This window comes from Paralichthys olivaceus, chromosome 4 (assembly GCF_024713975.1).
Source record: "Paralichthys olivaceus isolate ysfri-2021 chromosome 4, ASM2471397v2, whole genome shotgun sequence".
NCBI classification, from domain to species: domain Eukaryota; kingdom Metazoa; phylum Chordata; class Actinopteri; order Pleuronectiformes; family Paralichthyidae; genus Paralichthys; species Paralichthys olivaceus.
In genome coordinates, this window is record NC_091096.1 from 2893210 (window position 1) to 2910587 (window position 17378).

At 41.3% G+C, this 17378-nt stretch overlaps 1 protein-coding gene across 1 annotated transcript; it reads right to left on the bottom strand.

Annotated features, from left to right (window-relative positions):
* Positions 1 to 5947: 5947 nt before the first annotated feature.
* On the bottom strand, positions 5948 to 16681 carry LOC109640294 (probable G-protein coupled receptor 21). The gene has a single exon (XM_069522956.1). The coding sequence runs from the start codon at positions 11164 to 11166 to the stop codon at positions 10099 to 10101; it is 1068 nt and encodes a 355-aa protein (XP_069379057.1). The 5' UTR covers positions 11167 to 16681; the 3' UTR covers positions 5948 to 10098.
* Positions 16682 to 17378: the final 697 nt, after the last annotated feature.

Below are 17378 nucleotides of genomic sequence, written 5' to 3' on the forward strand. Positions count from 1 at the left end.
TTGTTACTGTGCAGTGTGTTAATCACATACATAGCGATGCTGCGGATAAAATGAGCTTGATTCCGCTCTTGTCCGTGTGATACTTTGTTAAACGTAGTTAAATGATGGATTTAGATGTTTGCTTCTAACAGTTTCTTGCCTCTGACCAGTTTGCGAATTAAAAAAACAAACAAAATACAGAAATCTAATCTGTCATTAAAAGAAACAAGCACAGAAACATTACTGGGAAAAATATCATTTTACTTGTGGTATTTTCATGTTTTTCTTTCAGTCCATTAACTGATAAAATTCTGCGAATGCTCAAGTTTGCGCAACAAGTCAGTACGATTAGAATTTTTGTTTGCCCTCAGGCTCTAACAAAGAATTGTTAGTTGGTTCCTGGAGAGCTGACACGTTGGAGATAAGAGTTTGATCGTTCGCATGCATGAGACTGAAAAGCTGCCAAAAAAAAAAATGAAGGAGAAAACACTTTGTCTCTCTCGTCCCTTTAAATCTGACGCAACGTTAAACTCGAGAGGCTTTGATGTGATTAACAGCCTCGACACGAACCGAGAAATTTTAGATGGTTGATTTTTCTAACACAAACATTTCTACATTAATCTTTTAGTTTTCCTAGAATAGTTTGTTGGTGTTGTTGACGCAGCTCATTTCAAGCGAGCGCCAGAGCTGCTGATGCTAACAGAACGTTGAGATGCTAACAGAACGTTGAGATGCTAACAGAGCAGTTCAGGGAAACTGATGGAAGCTGACGTAAAATATCACTTGACTTTATTGATTCAAACTCGTTCTTTTGTCTTTCTCGTTGCTCACTCGCTGACAGGAGTCAGTGCAGATCCAGTTTGTTGAATACATCAGATTTTCTCCACCAGGATCCAGCTGTTGAAGTGTAACTGACAATAACTGGACCAGATGTTCTGACCACACAGACTGAACGTTACATACTTTTATTTTTTTTTTAGTACACAAATTAAATTGTGTTTAAATGCTGCGACTGTCTCAAAGTCCTTTGTATGAGCACTGGTGATATTAATGGTGGATTAGATTCTAAGTGTGTCTCAAATCAGGGGCGGCATCCTTCAGAGACGATTTGTTAAAATAAACAGGAAACCTAATGAATGAGGAATTTGTTTCCCTGCAGATTTTTAAGACTAAATTCCAAATATTTTCTGGTTTGAGCTCCTTCTTTTTTTGTCATGCATGAGAGATTGATCACAGTCACAAAAAACTGGAGATATCACTTCTTAGAAATTGTGAGTAATTTCTTTCCCTGATTTAAATTTATTTTTATTTTTATAAATAATCAATGTTGTACCTTTAAGACTTGTTGTTACTGCTACAGATCCTCATGATGACACAAGTACAGTACAAGTGTGTGTGTGTGTGTTAACATGGATTCCTTTCATTCAGAGAAAATTGTTCAGTAATGTAATATCCCTCAAAAAGTCCCTAAACTGAAAAGAGATCACCTCAGCCACCTTCTCCTGACGTTCAGTCAGACACGTCTGTCGCAGGAATTTTAGTTTGAGTTTGAAATTAGTGAAGAAAAATGCACTGACTTTAAAAACGTTTTCAAACAGCACAGACATCGTGTCAGACACAGATTCCAGCTCCTACAAACACTGGAAACCTGAAAAATAGACCTGAAATAATTTATCAATCAATCAATCGGTCAGACAACAGAAAACAAGCAAACAAATATGACAACACTTCTTAAAGGGGCCGTGTGTAACATGTCTAAGGCTCTGTTTGCAAAAAAAACGGATATAATCATCATATCTTATATTAACTGTGCAGTGAGCCTGAAATAAAACTGTAGTGTTTATATTTCAATAGAATGAGCCTTTAAATATAAATATAAATATCTCCATGACCGCCATGTTGGATCGCCATATTGCTACAGACGCCCACAGCGGACAAACCGGCCAGAGGTGGCGTCTCACGGTTTTTTTTTACACTGAAGAAGCGGCAAAGAATTCAACAGTAGAAGAACCGTGCCCTTATTTTCTGTTGTATTCCAGAAGCTAATTGAATAACACTAACAGGATAATGCTAACTTCCGGGTTGGCCTAAAAAAAAAAGCAGCAGTCTTTGATGAAACAACTAACGGAAAGAAAGAACGTGAGTAAATGAATGTTGAAGAATGACAGGAAGTCCGGATATTGAACAGAGAGGGAAGCTGAGTTCATTTTCAGTTGACCTTTAGCCTCATTCGTCCCAGTTACTGTCTGTCTTACTGCTCATAAAGATAATGAATGGCTTTCGGCATATTTTATTTTATAGAATAATAATGCAATGTAAAGTTATTTTTACATTTTACATAAAAATGTTTATTTATACATAAAACATCAGTCAAAGATCAGTGATGTCGCAGGGACAGAACAAAGTGTGCTTGTTGTTCGACAGTGATAAAAACACTGCCTCAGACTTGTGGGGTAATAATTTATGATTTATTGATGTGAAGGAGCAACATTAACATCAGCAGCAGATATTTCTTTAGCAGTGCAGTGTTCTTTGGCAACGATAATCATCAGTGTTTACATTGTCTGGTTATCAGGGTCTAACACACGCACACGGGCCGAGATTACATCACGCTGCTATAATGAATTCTGCAGCTGCGCCACACAAAACAGTGAAAGGTATGAAAAAAAAAAAAGTGTGTGTGTTCTCTATACTTCTGTCTTTGTGAGGACCGAGACCTAATCCCACTCTCCAGAAATGAAGCCAAAATATCTCGGCTACACACTCTTGGGTTCATGACATCGTTCGGTGACTGTGCAGTGGTGATCGAGGGATGGAGCTGCCCAGAATATATCATATTATTGTATATCATTCATATTCTTCCTTTTCTCAGAAGAGAACAGAGCACGAGGGATTTACAGACTCGGAACAGAAACAAAGAGCGAATAGCTTCAGTTACAGCAGACCAGTGTTTCACGCCCTACACCCGACACATCAGCCTGAAAAAGTCTTTCACTGGAAGCGCCCACTGAACTTAAACTCAACTCATTATTTCTGTTTCTCAGAACTGTTCACATAACTGCAGTATGTATGTCTGTGGAGAATGCTTATCTGTGTCTATGTATCTGGCTGTTATATCTGTGTGTGTGTGTGTGTGTGTGTGTGTTAGCAGTCAGGTGAGTCGTCCTGGCTCCAGCCTCATTTCCTCACCCATTAGAATAACCAGCAGCACCAACAGGCTGTTTTCACTCGCCTCCTTCTCTCTGATTACAGATAGGACCCCCACCCTCTTATCGCTCAGGATCCTAAACACACAACACCCAACCACCCCGCACACACACACACACACACACACACACACACACACACACACACACACACACACACACACACACACACAGCATCAACAATACAGCCACTCAGAGAACCACGCTGCAAAAAAGGGTGGAGGTGCGGACATTAAGTTTCCGTGGTGATGTAAACACTGTTCATACATGAATAAACAATAACCCAGCACACGATCAAATGTTTGATGAGCTATGCAGTTGGCTGAGCCGTGCAGTGGCTGTGGCCTTCGTGGACCTGCGTAGACGGAGTTCCCTGTAGGATGCGGCCCCTGAATTGGGACACAGCTACAGACCACCACCGTGCGGCTCTCGCTCCGACTCTGAAGTGTTTCAATCTTAAACACTTAAACTTTAAGACAACATCCTCCTCAGCCTGGACCCTGACCAGTCTGCATTCAACTCTGAAATCAAGTTTCCAAATCTCGTTCCCCAAAAGTGAAGCCAAAGCATCTTGATTGGCCCCCTGGTGGCTGGCTGCAGCATAGGTCATAAACCCCCTCCCCTTCCATGTTGGTGGATGGGACACGGACCAAGTACTTTTTAAATGAAATTTTCTCAAAGACGGTTTCTGGCCTTTTAAGTTCGTATCACACTGATGTATGTGTACATTTGTTTTGACCGTGGATATCTTTTAGTGTCTTTCTGAGACAACGTAAAGTGGACACAGATGTGTAACACTGGACACAGGACTCAAAAGAAAATGGTTACCGATAACAAGGTTACAGTAATCTGATTACCAGTTGAAAGCTGTTGAATCTACTGTACAGCCAATAAAAAGGAAAAACACAACAGACCATCTGCTGTATTCAACGGGGTCATTATATAAATGAAAACTACAAAAGCTGCTGCTGTGACGTTTCAAGGATCAGATTGCTAAATCCTCCCACAGCACAAAAAACATAAGTGATTACATTTAAGTTGTTTTGCTTCATGCCATATCCCGAAAATGATCATGTGCGGGTGGAGGAGAGCCCGACTGTTCCAAGCTAAATACATAAAGTCAGACCCATTTCTAACCCCCCCCCCCAAATCCCGCTCTGCTCTCAGTCCTGGTCCAAATTTGGCACTGTCAGTCTCTGTGAAAAAGGCATTTCCCTCGAGGGGGATGGAGACTCTGTGTAACTCTTGACTCAGTCCGAGTCTGACAACATCGTTGATTTTCCCACAGGAAAATAACAACATAATCTTTGACATGACATGTTTTTGAAACAGGATCAAAGTTGTGAGAGAAGAGGATTCGTGGGATCCTGAAACTGCCTCTGTAAGAAATCCTGACAGAAATCAGAGACACATTCACACACTCAGGATGTGAAGTCAGAAAAACAAGAGGCAGTGAATGGCCTTTCAGCATTTATGAGACAAAATGGAGTCTTCATGCTTCGGGCTCACGCTCAAAATAAGATGAACACAATCAATTTATTGGTTGGGTGATGAAATATTGTAGCATCAGCATCTGCTGATATGACAACTTTTACAGAATAAAAATAACATTCACGGACAATTATATAATCTATATATTTGTACATATAATATTTGGGAAAATGTGTCTATATATAAATACCACCTTAAATCAGAGTACTCTCTGATTTAAGGTGGTATTTCAGGGTACTCTCTGATTTAATGGAGGAATTGAGGGGATTCTATCCTCATTTGTGATTAATATATTGTTTCTGTGGTTATAACTCAGGGTCACTGATCAGGTTGATCCCACCAAGAATTAAAAAAAAAATATATATATATATATAAAGATATTCCAATGAGGTCCACAGCAACACAACATGTGTGTCCATCCACAGTGTCTCTCACTTCTGTTGAAGACACATGTGCTGCTGTGGACGCTCTGCAGTCCGGACCTCACGGTTTGGACCTCACTGAGACAATCACGCATTGTACATGGGACTTTTAATGTGCTCTCTCCTGATCATTAACTTTCATGTGAGCCCAATCAATGGCATCAAACACAAACAGTCATGTCATGTGAGCGTGGTGGGAATGGCCACTTGGCACAGAAGGGCAACGTCATGTGAGCCAAATAAAGCAGGACTCTGCTGCGGAACACTCTAGAGACAGAGGAACGATACAGTTTAATCATCAGCTGCGGCAGGAGAAAATAAAGAGATGCTGTAATCACACCACAGATTAACACGGCACAGATTAACTGCCTGGTTTTATTCCCTCACTCTTTCACCTCTTTTTTGTTTTTGAATCTGTGGAAAGTAAACAGAATGCTGTGTTACTTAGATATCTTCTTACCAAACTGTTCAACAAGCTCAGTCTACTTGAGTCTGTGTCATTGCTCAGGGACACTCGCTTTCACAACACTTAATATTTATCAGCAAAAATCCCCAGTACTGCAGATTTGCTCACAATTGTTGACTTCAAGTTTGGTGACACAAGATTAGCTGCCATCAACTTTTCGTTATCTGTGTCCGCTGTAGAACGAACTGCTCCGGCGTGATTTAATAATCTAAATGTTCGTTATTGTGATTAATTGAACTCATCAAAGCAAACACAGATTTTGTTTATTACATTAATTCCCATTTAGCCCTGAAGACTAACGTTTGTCCAATGTTTGTGATGATGTTTTATTGTGAAATGTAATGTTGCAAACATGTGCAAGTTTTGTGTTTAACTCTTTATGATGCATTTGTGTCCTCACATACAGCTCCTCCAGATAACTTCAGGAAGTTGTCTGAAGTTCAGTGCAGGTCTGAAAGCAGAATCGTAAACAGAGATTTCCAGACTGATCTGTAGTCTGATTGTGCATATTTGAGATTATTTGGTACCAAATCAATACAAAAGACATTTTTCACATCTCATTTTAATCAGATAAATACAGCCACTATTACACATGAATCTGCAACAGATCTAAGTAGCTTGATGAACGACTTATCCACAGTTAATTCAGCCCTTTCATTGCGATTTTACTTCTTTTACTGATTTGTTGTGGTTTGAGGGTTGAAGCAGAGCGACCTCACGCTGCTGTCAGGGAAAATCAGCACAAAAATGCAGACAACTATATTAACTGAGACCTTTGGTGCTTGAGCTCTTGAAATGTGCCCCCACTCTGATTGTATGACTTCATTCTCTGCAGATATGTGTAATTTTTTTTCACCCCAAAGCAGCGACAGGGGTCACTCTTGTTTTCTCCCACAAACCGTGACAAACAGAAACGCTCTGACTCAGGTGTGTTACACAACAGCAGTTATGATGCGAAGACAAGAGGTACAGTCAGTGAACTGCTCTCAGCAGCATCATGAGACAGACGTCAGTCCAGACTGAAGAAGGTAAACTGTTCAAAACCACACAAGCAGGAATCGAACAAGTTGAAACTTTCACAGCGAACATACAGAAACATAAGGTCACATAGAAAAGTGTTAGAACTAAGTATAATGGAGGCAGCAGGGATGGAGGGGGTTCCATCCTCCTGCCAGCAGCTGGTGTGTCTCTAGAAATGACCAACAGCTGAACCCTGACCTTAGTCTGACCTCTGACCCCCTGTAGTGAAACTGCACATTTCTGTCTCTGCAGGGGCAACACCATCATCATCTTCATCATCATCATCATCATCTAAACATGCATTGCAACAGCTAATCTTACTGTCACAATGAAATAAAACAAGACTATTTTAAATTAATATTTAATTCAAATTAATTTCATGTGAACATTTACAATTTCAGAACAGCGCAATGAGACGACTGCTGAGGAAGATCATGTGATACATCTTCAAGTCACTAGATGGACCTTGTGGTTTTTCCATTTTTTCGAGAATGAACTTTCAATCACGGCTTTTAGAAGATTTTCAGACAACTTCCTGTTGTGCTCACACACACACCTGTGACAATAAATGTGGATTTGTCCTTTTTTCTTTCATATTTTTACATCAAAGTTCTACCGGGAATATATTTTAAATTATATTAATACATATTTAACACACAATGTAAACATTATTCAATTATTTAATGCACAGTATGATCAAATGGATGCTCTAGAGAATAGAAGTTGAGTGATAAATCAATTTGACATACTCTGATGGGTTTGGAACCATTTTAATATCTGGGCGATAATCTTTGTAATACACCAAACTTCAAACACTAGATCTACAACCTGTCTTTTAACAGTCCTCTTGGATTCTGAGGTACAGCTAACGAACCAAAAGTCTTACTTTTCTACAGCTTTCTGTCATTAAACATTGGTTGCTATATTTAAATTAAAATAACTTCACCTACTCTTTAATACTTTTAAATATGTGAATTCAAAGCACAGTTGCTAAACCACAATAAATCACTTTATCTCAGGTCGACAACTTTTAACAAGATTTAGCTCGCAGGTTTAGCAGCTTTCAGTTTATCTCCATCAGGGTTGGATTTAACTACTTATTTATAAGTTACAAAGTATAAATATGACTTATTTATTTATATATTATGAGTTTCCATATGACAGTTGAAGATTTTGTATTTTCTCTCTCATCAGTTAGCTTGAACCTGATATACTGTAGCTGTCTAATTCTCAGTTTCTCTGTGAAATGAGAATAAGAATTGCGACGGCAGGTTCTTCTGGTACATTTACAGTAATAATTACTCTCATCATATGAACTTTCCCTGTTAAATAAACAAATAAACACGCTAACTTGCTTACCAAACACAAGTGCACTTTGTCAAGAGTCCTGCAAAACCTGCTGTTTTCGATGAATTTCTACTGTTTTGCAGCAAAATACTTTTAGATGTTTAAACTGATTTAAACAGTAAGAATTTGACCAAATATAAAGTTATATTTACATTTTTATCACATTTAAATCCCAAGCTTAAGTCTCCAAGTAGCTTTATTTTGTTCAAACATTTTATAAATTTATGATTGATTATCAAAATAGAGTCGCTTTTTTCCAATAATTGCTATTCAAGTTCTATGTATTTAATAGTATATGAGTTTTTTATAATCAAGTTTATGGTTAAATTGTTAAATATTAGGCCTTGGTTATATTTCTTTATTTTATGTTAGGTCTGAATCACTGGAATTAGCAGGAATCACTGCCAAATCGTTGGATATAAAAATGTCCCGATCTACCATGATGTTGATATCGAAATTTCTTTAGTCTCTACTATCAGTATCGACCCCTTAAAATCCATATCAATCAGTCATATGTTTGGCTGTGTGCTTTTGTCCATAAACTGCAACATCATGACTCTCTGAACAATCCTCCCATTCAGTTTCTATCTCTACCCATTTCCACAAACATGTAAAAGTGAAGGAGCAAGACGCTGTCAGAAATATTTCACTTCAAAACCAAACTCTACATTTAAATTTTTAATTTCAAGGTCTTAAATCTTCCCGCAGTGCAAAAAGACACGCTGCTCCTTAAAAATAAAACTAAAATAAACAGCTTCAGTCTCAAACCTCTTAGCTGTGACAAATAAATCATCTTTAAAAAACATTGCACTATCCACAAAATCATTTCTAATCCTGGAGGTCAAGAAATCCCCCAACGGGCCCACTTTGCCGCTGTTTAAATATTTAAACTCTGAAGTGTATTTACATGAAGCCAAAAAGCCACAAGCTCTCAGAAAAGTGCTCTGACCCTCTTACACCCTTGTGGTCGGGGACGTAGAGCGCAGTGCAGACTCCTCGCTGCCACTCCTCAACGGTCGGAACAGAAGCAACGTCAGAGATTACAATGGAGTGAGTCTTTAAATCGGAGCCCATGTGGGTCCCAGGCAGACAGCAGCTTGACGATGACTGCGTAACAGGTCAGGAGGTGATTATCTTGCGATGCTATGTGACTTGTGATTAAAGTCACACAGCGTTTCTGCTGAGATAAAAGAGCAACAGCCCCGAGGCCAAACGGAGAACAGCTGATAAACCTGAGGAGGAGATGCAAAGAGATTAAAACTCTCCCGAATAATTACACTTTATTGTCTCGTTGACGAGGCTAAACCACCGCGTGCCGACAGGAAGACTTCCCGGGTCGGCAGCCATCGTAGAAAGTAGAGCTAATTCTTAAATCAATATTTCCATGCAGAACCAGAGACTGTGTAAACATACTTGGAGTTTCCCACCAACACCCAACTTCAAAAGAGAGGAATCCTTTGAATAAAACACACGAGCTCCAGAATAAACCTCAATCTTCTCTCTGGGAAATGAGCTTACAGTCCATCAGATACACATTTTTATCTCACACACAAAAAAAGGCTGATTAACACATGATTTCAGTCACTCATTCACTCGTCAGTATCTTGGGGAAACAGATCAGTAGTCAGTTTCAAGTGTTAAACATTTTCTACCCTGGAAGAACCAAAACAATTAACAGATTTTTTTCAGTCAGGCTTGAAAAGATCAAGATTCAAACTTTTTTTTTTGTTGCATTTCAGTATATTGCACAACACAAGTCGCACCGTGAATTCCTTTTTTTTTTTGCATCTGGGAGCATCTTAAGTCAGTGCAGGAGTGTTCATTAAATCAATTTAATTAAAATACACAAATCTTATTTGTACAGTTCACTTTCCTCATCATGAGCAATCTTCTTTACTCTGTCATCAGTTTGTCACTGCTGCAGCATCACGCTGTCGAGCATTCAAGAGAGACTCAGATGAAACTTTACAGCCTCTGTTTTCTGCACAATCAGCTTCTGACACGACCAACAGGCGTCCACACGGGCACATCTCCATGCTCCATGCAGGAGGTCCTCAACACATTTTAATGCCGGGACCACAAACACCTTTGTCATGCTCCGCAGCTGAGCACACACAGAGGGCCGTGCCTCCAAAGTGACCAAACCTAAATTCGTTGTTGTCAGGAATCATACTTTGCATCGGGGGTCTGGTCGCGGGCAGACAGGAGTTGGAGCCTTTTTGGCAGCGCAGCCAAGGCAGGAGGGGAACAAAGGGCTAAAGAGGCGACCAAGACCTTTCCGGAAGACACTGTTAGAGAGGCTGTAGATGAGACAGTTACAGAAGCTGTTGCTAATCGCCAACCACGTCGTTAGAAAGGATGCCACATTATGGTGATACAGTCCAGCACTCTCCAAAAGGAAGTAGAGGATGTACGGCATCCACAGCACGTAGAAGACGCTGGTGATGCGGAACAACACCATGGCGTAGCGTTTGTCTGGGCAGCCCTCGACCCGCTCCCCTCGCTCGCCTTTGTCACCCTCCGTCTGCGAGCAGAAGCGTGCGTGGCGCTGGGTGATCTCCTTTGTGTGCTGCCGGCAGATCCTGAATATGCTCCCGTAGGTGAAGCAAACGGTGAGCGCTGCTGGTGCATAGAGCAGCGCCAAGATGAAGGTGCTGAACCCTGGGTTTGTCTTCCAGGAGTCTGCGCACCATTGAAATATGTCACCATGATAGCCAGGCTTCCCCCAGCCGAAGAAGGATGGGAGGAAGATCAGAGCAGAGTAAACCCAGACGAGGACAATGCACACCCTTAGCCTGCAGGGTGTCACCAGCGTGGCGTAGGACAATGGGCGGGTGATTGCGATGTAGCGGTCAACGCTAATGCACGCCAGAGATGCCATGGAAACACTCTTCAGCACCGAAACCATGTAGCCGAACGCCTTGCAGGTGAGCTCCTCGTTTAGGCCTCTGAGGTAGTGGAGGAGGGACAGCGAGGGCACCAGGCAGCTTACGCCCACCAGCAGGTCAGCGTACGCCATGGTCTGGATGAAGTGGCTGGTGGTGTGGTGGTGCAGCAGAGGGGCGCAGTGGAAGACGAAGATCACCACCAGGTTGCCGGCGATGATCAGCACGGTGAGGAAGAGGATGACAACCACCTCCAGTACGCATGTATCCAGGCTATGGGAGTAACCCACAGCGCCCAGCAGGCAGAACGGGGGAGAGCTGCTTTGGTTCGCATAAGAAGAAGAGTTCATGTTTGAACTAGAGGAGGGAAGGAGGAGGAGGGGGGACAGTTTCAGCTCAACTCAACCGTCATTCTGTTTTCTCAAGGCTTGTTTAATTCTGAAGTTGCTTGTCCCGTCCTCTGCTCCAAAAACAAAGCGTGCCTCCTGTTCTTAGATCAGCACCTTTTCTTCCTCAGCGAGGAGAGAGCCCGTCCCTGAAGTAGCAGGAGTCCATCCATGTGTGCAAAACGCAGTCAGGCTCTGCTGCTGCTGCTCCTGGGGGTGAAACATGTGCATGTGTGCAACCGTGAGAGGCAAAAAAAATCCCCAATGTAGAACAAGAGATGCAAGTGTAATGCTGCAGTGCCGGTCGTTCTCACTTTGCAGCTGTTTATCATAACCCTCTGCACTACGAACCCTGAGGTAAGCACTCTGCTCCGGTACGCAGACACCAAAAAAGAAAAAACAAGCATCCACCTCCACTCGTTGAGCTCTGGTTGTAGCAAGGAGAAAGGGAGGGAAACACAAAGCTGGAATTTCCTGACAGCCCTGATGTTAAAACTCCTTCATGCCGACAGTGATGGTTGTCTCAGCAAACAAAATAAGGCAGTCCAAACAAACAGCGTCACACCTGGAGGTAGCAGTCCATTGAAAAGAACGAACACACGCACACTTACACTTTCACACAAATAAACACTGTCTGCAGCAGCAAAAGTCCCAGAAACAGACGAGGCAAACATCCAGAGGTGATGGATAACGTCACCGAGGTCTCTGCTCTGCGAAGCCTCTTGAAAGGCAGAGAGGCAGCCGGCAGGCTTTCAGTGTGAGAGAGAGGGAGAGAGAGTCAGGTAGTCGGGCAGTAAACTGCCTGTCCTCTCTGCTGTAGTGGCATAGTGATGATGCAGCACTGCTTCTTCCCTCTCCTCCCCCTGCTCGCTCACTCGCTCGCTCGCTCGTTGACACACACACACACACACACTTTTCTGTCTTTTCCTTTTCTCTCTTTCCCCACACACACACCCACTAAGTCTGACTGCCCTCCTCTTCCTCCCTCTATCTGACTCTTACTGTACTACCACTGAACAGCATGGGCTGGTGTCTGATGTTCGAAAAACAAGATGAGAAGATTTCACCTTCGATTCAGTGAAATTGTGTCGGACATGTTTTTCATCAGACATTTCACAGACTAAATTAAACGTAATCAATTTAATCAAGCAAACTTTTTCAAACTCAATTAGTTTTTAATTAAAAAAGGCAACATACTACTACTACAGCTCTGCTAAATGTTCCTTTTAAAAATGTTTTCTATTCGTTTTGGATGTTTTTAAAGAGTTTTCTCCCTGTTTCTTAATTATTCTTTCAACAACAACGTGATCACCAGCTTCCCATCCATACCCACTGGCTTTTCTGCTTTCTGAGATATTTTGCCTTCTAAATACTGGGAAGTCGTGGAGATGCGTCATCAAGCTTTATTTGCGCTCTGAGGTTTCAATTAAAGGCACGTGATGGAGGAAGAATATAACATACATAAAAAATGTAGATTTAAATATTTAGTCTTGTTTTCAGAATCAAATGGTTTTAGAAGTTCTGTCAAAGAATCAGTTTCTGGCTTCAGAGGTGAGTTTTTCTTAGTCAAAGGAAACTGATATCTGAAGGACATTAAGAGTTAACAAATAATCAATAAATGGTGGATATAATTGAAAATCTCGTCCTATATTAATCAGTGTTATTACGTTTGTGTACCAGAAACACTGACTCATTTATCACAGTTTAATTATTTTTGCTGTGATTTCCTCTCCATCTTCACTGTTACTGTAACTGTACCTCCCCCATGTCTCTGCATCCCTCTATTCTTCATCTCCATTAACCCTCGCTCCGCTCATCACATGAAGCACCTCCCCCCTCCACATCTCTTAGCCAGTGAGCAGCGAGCAGGTTTCCCTCTCTACGAAGGCCATTCACGCCCACTCACGTGCAAACATACACCCTCTCCTACAGGCTTCCCTCATGTATGGACTCTACCCGTGCAAGTGCAGCGACATTGCAACACACACACACACACACACACGTTCATAGGCACATGTGAGGGGATTCTTTTGATTTCAAGGAGAATTCCCACAGTTACCAGCGTGTAATGGACGGAATGGATGAAAAGATAAAAGGAAGATAAAGGGCAGAGAAAGGAGCCAGTTAAGGCGAGAAAGGAAAAGGGAAGTCTGCAGCACATGCACGCAGACACACACACACACACATGCCACCTGCAGAGAGACTCCCAGGTTGCAAAAAACCCTCCTGAGCGAGGCAGTGGTAGATAAAAGATTTAAAGAGTCAGATTGCAGAAATACATATTTTTCCACTCAGTCCTGATGGAGTCTCGTCGTGCAGACAGCTTTGGTTCTTTGGGCTCCATCTTCCAAAGCAAGACGCTCTTGTTTTTGCTAGTTTTCAGAATGAAGCAGTTTTCATTTTACTGTAAAAAGAAAATAATATAATGCTCATATAGGGAATCAAAAATCTTCAAAATCAATGTTCCAATATCGACAACAACTTCTACGTTTTTGAAAATGCCACTGTGATATATTGCTACCAGCATCACAAACTTCAAGAGCAGTACACACTAGTATCAGGTGCAACAAATTATATCGTCAAGTCCGGAATATCCATTAAAGTGTTTTCACTGTGCAAATGAACTAAACCACGGATCATCTCAAACAAACAGACAAAATGTTGGTCCGTTGAACTGGACCGTGCTCCGAGGAAAACTAAGGAAGGTGTGAAAGTGCCCTAACACACTAACAGGTTACAACATGGAAGATGACCTACATACCCTTTGAAAAACCTTAACAACATTTTAAAAAGTTTGAACATTATTCAATCTGTGATTAGTGACTGCTGCTGTACTTTCATATCCTCCCTGTAAATGCCAAACCTTGGTCCCAATTTTCCTAATACAATTAAGATAAATGCAAAAACAAGTAAAGCACCTAAAGTCCTGTAATAGAATGCGTCACTACCAAATTGTGTTGTCTGCTGATTCACCACATTAAACCAAAGCCCAGAGCATCTGAACTTTTTTTTTTTGTTGGTGGCGAGAACGTCTTACCCTTCCAGGCCGGTTGTCAGTGGCGAACAAAGATAGTATTCAAATACTGCTTTTGTAACCATATGGTGATCACTGACACGGTTAGAAAAGCCATTAGCATCTGTTTTTGCTTTCATTTTCCAGATGGAGGGTCAGAGGTGTCACATCTGGCCGAGTTATGATGTCAAAGGTTGAGGCGGCCGAACAAGCAGCCAGTTGTCTGACATCTTAAGACTTTTTAACACCATGTTACCAAGTCAACACACCGTTGCTTTCCATAAATAACAGCAGGCAGGCTGCAGGCTGCAGGCAGACCGGCGGGGGAAAACCACCTTGTGACTAAATGTCTGGAAAGAAGAGCTTGTAAAAGAGCTGTCTGAAGACTAGAGGGACCGAGTGTCCTTAGCAACAAAACTCTAGTGGCTTTCATTGTGGAAATTCACATTAATGATGTTGTCGTTGCACAATAAAGATCAAACTTGTGTTGAGGGAGCTGAGCAGCAACGTAAGATCTTGATTCACCGGTCAATCTAGGTTCCGACCCGATCACCTTTGGGGACGAGTTCTGGGTAATGTCCGAAAAAACAAGGTCACGAAAACAAATGGCCGAAATGAGTTTTCTTTGTTGAGTGGCTGGGTTCAGCCTGAGATGAGTTCAGACATCAAGAAGGGAGCGCAGAGTAGAACTGTTGCTCCTTTATGTTGAAAGTGGGCCATTGAGGTGGATGCGCCGGGGAAGAGACCCCGGGGTGGATCCAGAATTCACTGGAGGGTCTTCATATGTGGTCTGTTCTGGGAACTCCTCTGGTTTCTCCAGGAAGAGCAGGAGAGCATGACCAGAGTGTCATGAAAGAAGGATGTCTGGAATATCCCGAGCTCAGAGAAACAGAAGACAGTGAGTCAATGGATGGATGGTTTCTGTCATTTTGAGTAGTTCTTCTTCGTATCAATGATATTTTGGATTCATTTCTAAAAAAGTGGGAGGAAGTGGAGACGCGTCATCCATCTCTATCTTCTGTTAATGTTTGAAATTCAAGTGTTTTATGTAATAAAGGAAGTTCCTGTTCTCATGACTTTTTTTACTCCACGCTCAGCCTTCAAGGGGTTTTTACCAACACCAGTAATCATTATATAATCTAGGATGGTCACAGTTACTGTCAGGTTACACACAACTTCTCACATGACAGCAGGTCACTCTGATTGTGACACCGTGTCCTAAAGAGGAATCCAAAGTTCACAGCTCATTTGCAAATAAGCAACAAGGGATTGGATCTGGTTTCTGGTCTGTAAACGAAAAATAAATATATAAATAAAATAAAAACGACATAAGGAATGCATGCCAACTTACTAATCTGATCCGTGGTCCGCCATGATGAAAGTTGTTTTGATCCTATTACAGTTATCAATTAATGAAGTTGACTTTTGTACTGACATCATAGACGATTTTCCCAACAGTGTTCAAACCCAATATACTTTTCATTTTAGTCGCCTTCTAACTGCGTTATGTCCAGTTTCCTGGTGTCTTCGTCCGTCTCTGCTAGAACTTGAAAACACTAGCCATTTAGCCAGTCAGCTGTTTTTGTCTTTTCACTGTTTGTATCGGTCGCTCATATCGGATCATGGTCATTCACTGCTATTGGCTCGATTAGCGCCTGAGTCACGTCAGGTAGATTTTCATCAGCAATAGTGGTGAAGACAACAACTCCCATGATCCCACGTTGCTTCATGATTTCATCAAACTACGTCTTTTATCATTCTTTGGATTGAGAGACCCCTAGAGATCAAAGTTTCATATTGTTCGTAATAAATGTGGGTTAGAGGATGAGCCGTATATAAATATATGATCATCATATGCACTCTTATGAAAAAGAAATATAATTGAAGCTTGATACTAAAATATATATTATCACCTGATTTATCAGAAATGTTTTACTCCCTAATTTTGGAATCAGCCTCCAAACATTGGTCGGTCGGACTCTAATCAAAACCAGTTGTTTCTCCGTTCTTTACAATTAGATCACATTTTGTCCCTTCACAGTAAAACGTCGTGTTTTATGGTGTGAAATCAGGAGGGGCCGCGCAGATCAGTTGCGGCAAAACATTCAATTTTGGTAAATGCTGCACTGCACTGTTCACGAACCAACAGCTTCATATATATTACATGTCCTCATACATGTTTCATAAATGTACTCTCAGGTATCAATGCCCCATTTTCCGGCAGCTCCTCTTTTCCTCCACAGAAATGATGTGACCCATGAGGGCCCTCGCACAAATTGAATTAACCTCAGGCACATGGTTCATTAGGGGAAGGCCTGCCTGGTGCCACGGGCAATTAGCGTGTACAGTGCGAGTCTGCACGGCCAATCCTGTGTCCTCGCTGTCAACAGACGCACAAACACAGGCCACGGACGCACAACACATGCTATTAAAAGGAGGATGCAGCCGATAAATGTCAGAACACTGTCATGTTGACTGATGACGCTGCATCAGGGGGCAGAGAGGGGGGAGGTGTCACAAAATCGACTTCAATACATTCCCTTTTTAAAAAAAATCTTGTACTGTATCGCTCGGTTTCTTTAAATCCTGACGTTCAGCCAGTCAGGTATGAATTTCAATTGTACTATAATTCACCTTCACATTTATCACATCATTATATTAAAGAACTTATATAACATAGAATTTTACATTATAGATGTTATAACACACTGTTTACTCAACAACAAACATTTAAGAGCAACATTTTGGATTTGGGAAGATATTATTAAAATATTGTAAATGTAATTTCCTTTTAGTCTAGAAGAACATAAGAGCAACTGTAGTAGAAAATAAAAAAGAGCCTGACCGATATGGATCTTTGGAGGCCAATTCCAAAATTAGGGAATAAAAAAAAGTCCTGTTTGAATCGGTGTTGTGTGGAAGAAAGCAAAGTCTAAATGACAAAATTTGCTGCAATGAGTTTGAATTTTGGCACAACAGAATAAAAGATCAACTTCTTGTTCAGCATGAATTCATTTCAAAGCAGAACATTTTCTCATCATAATTTGATGTTTGTTCCACACAGTCATAATTTCATCATCTCACCTCTGACACACAACCCTGTCAGCAGGTCAGTGGGTAAATTAATTCGTTTTTTGGGTTTCAAGCTTTTCAAATGGGTGAA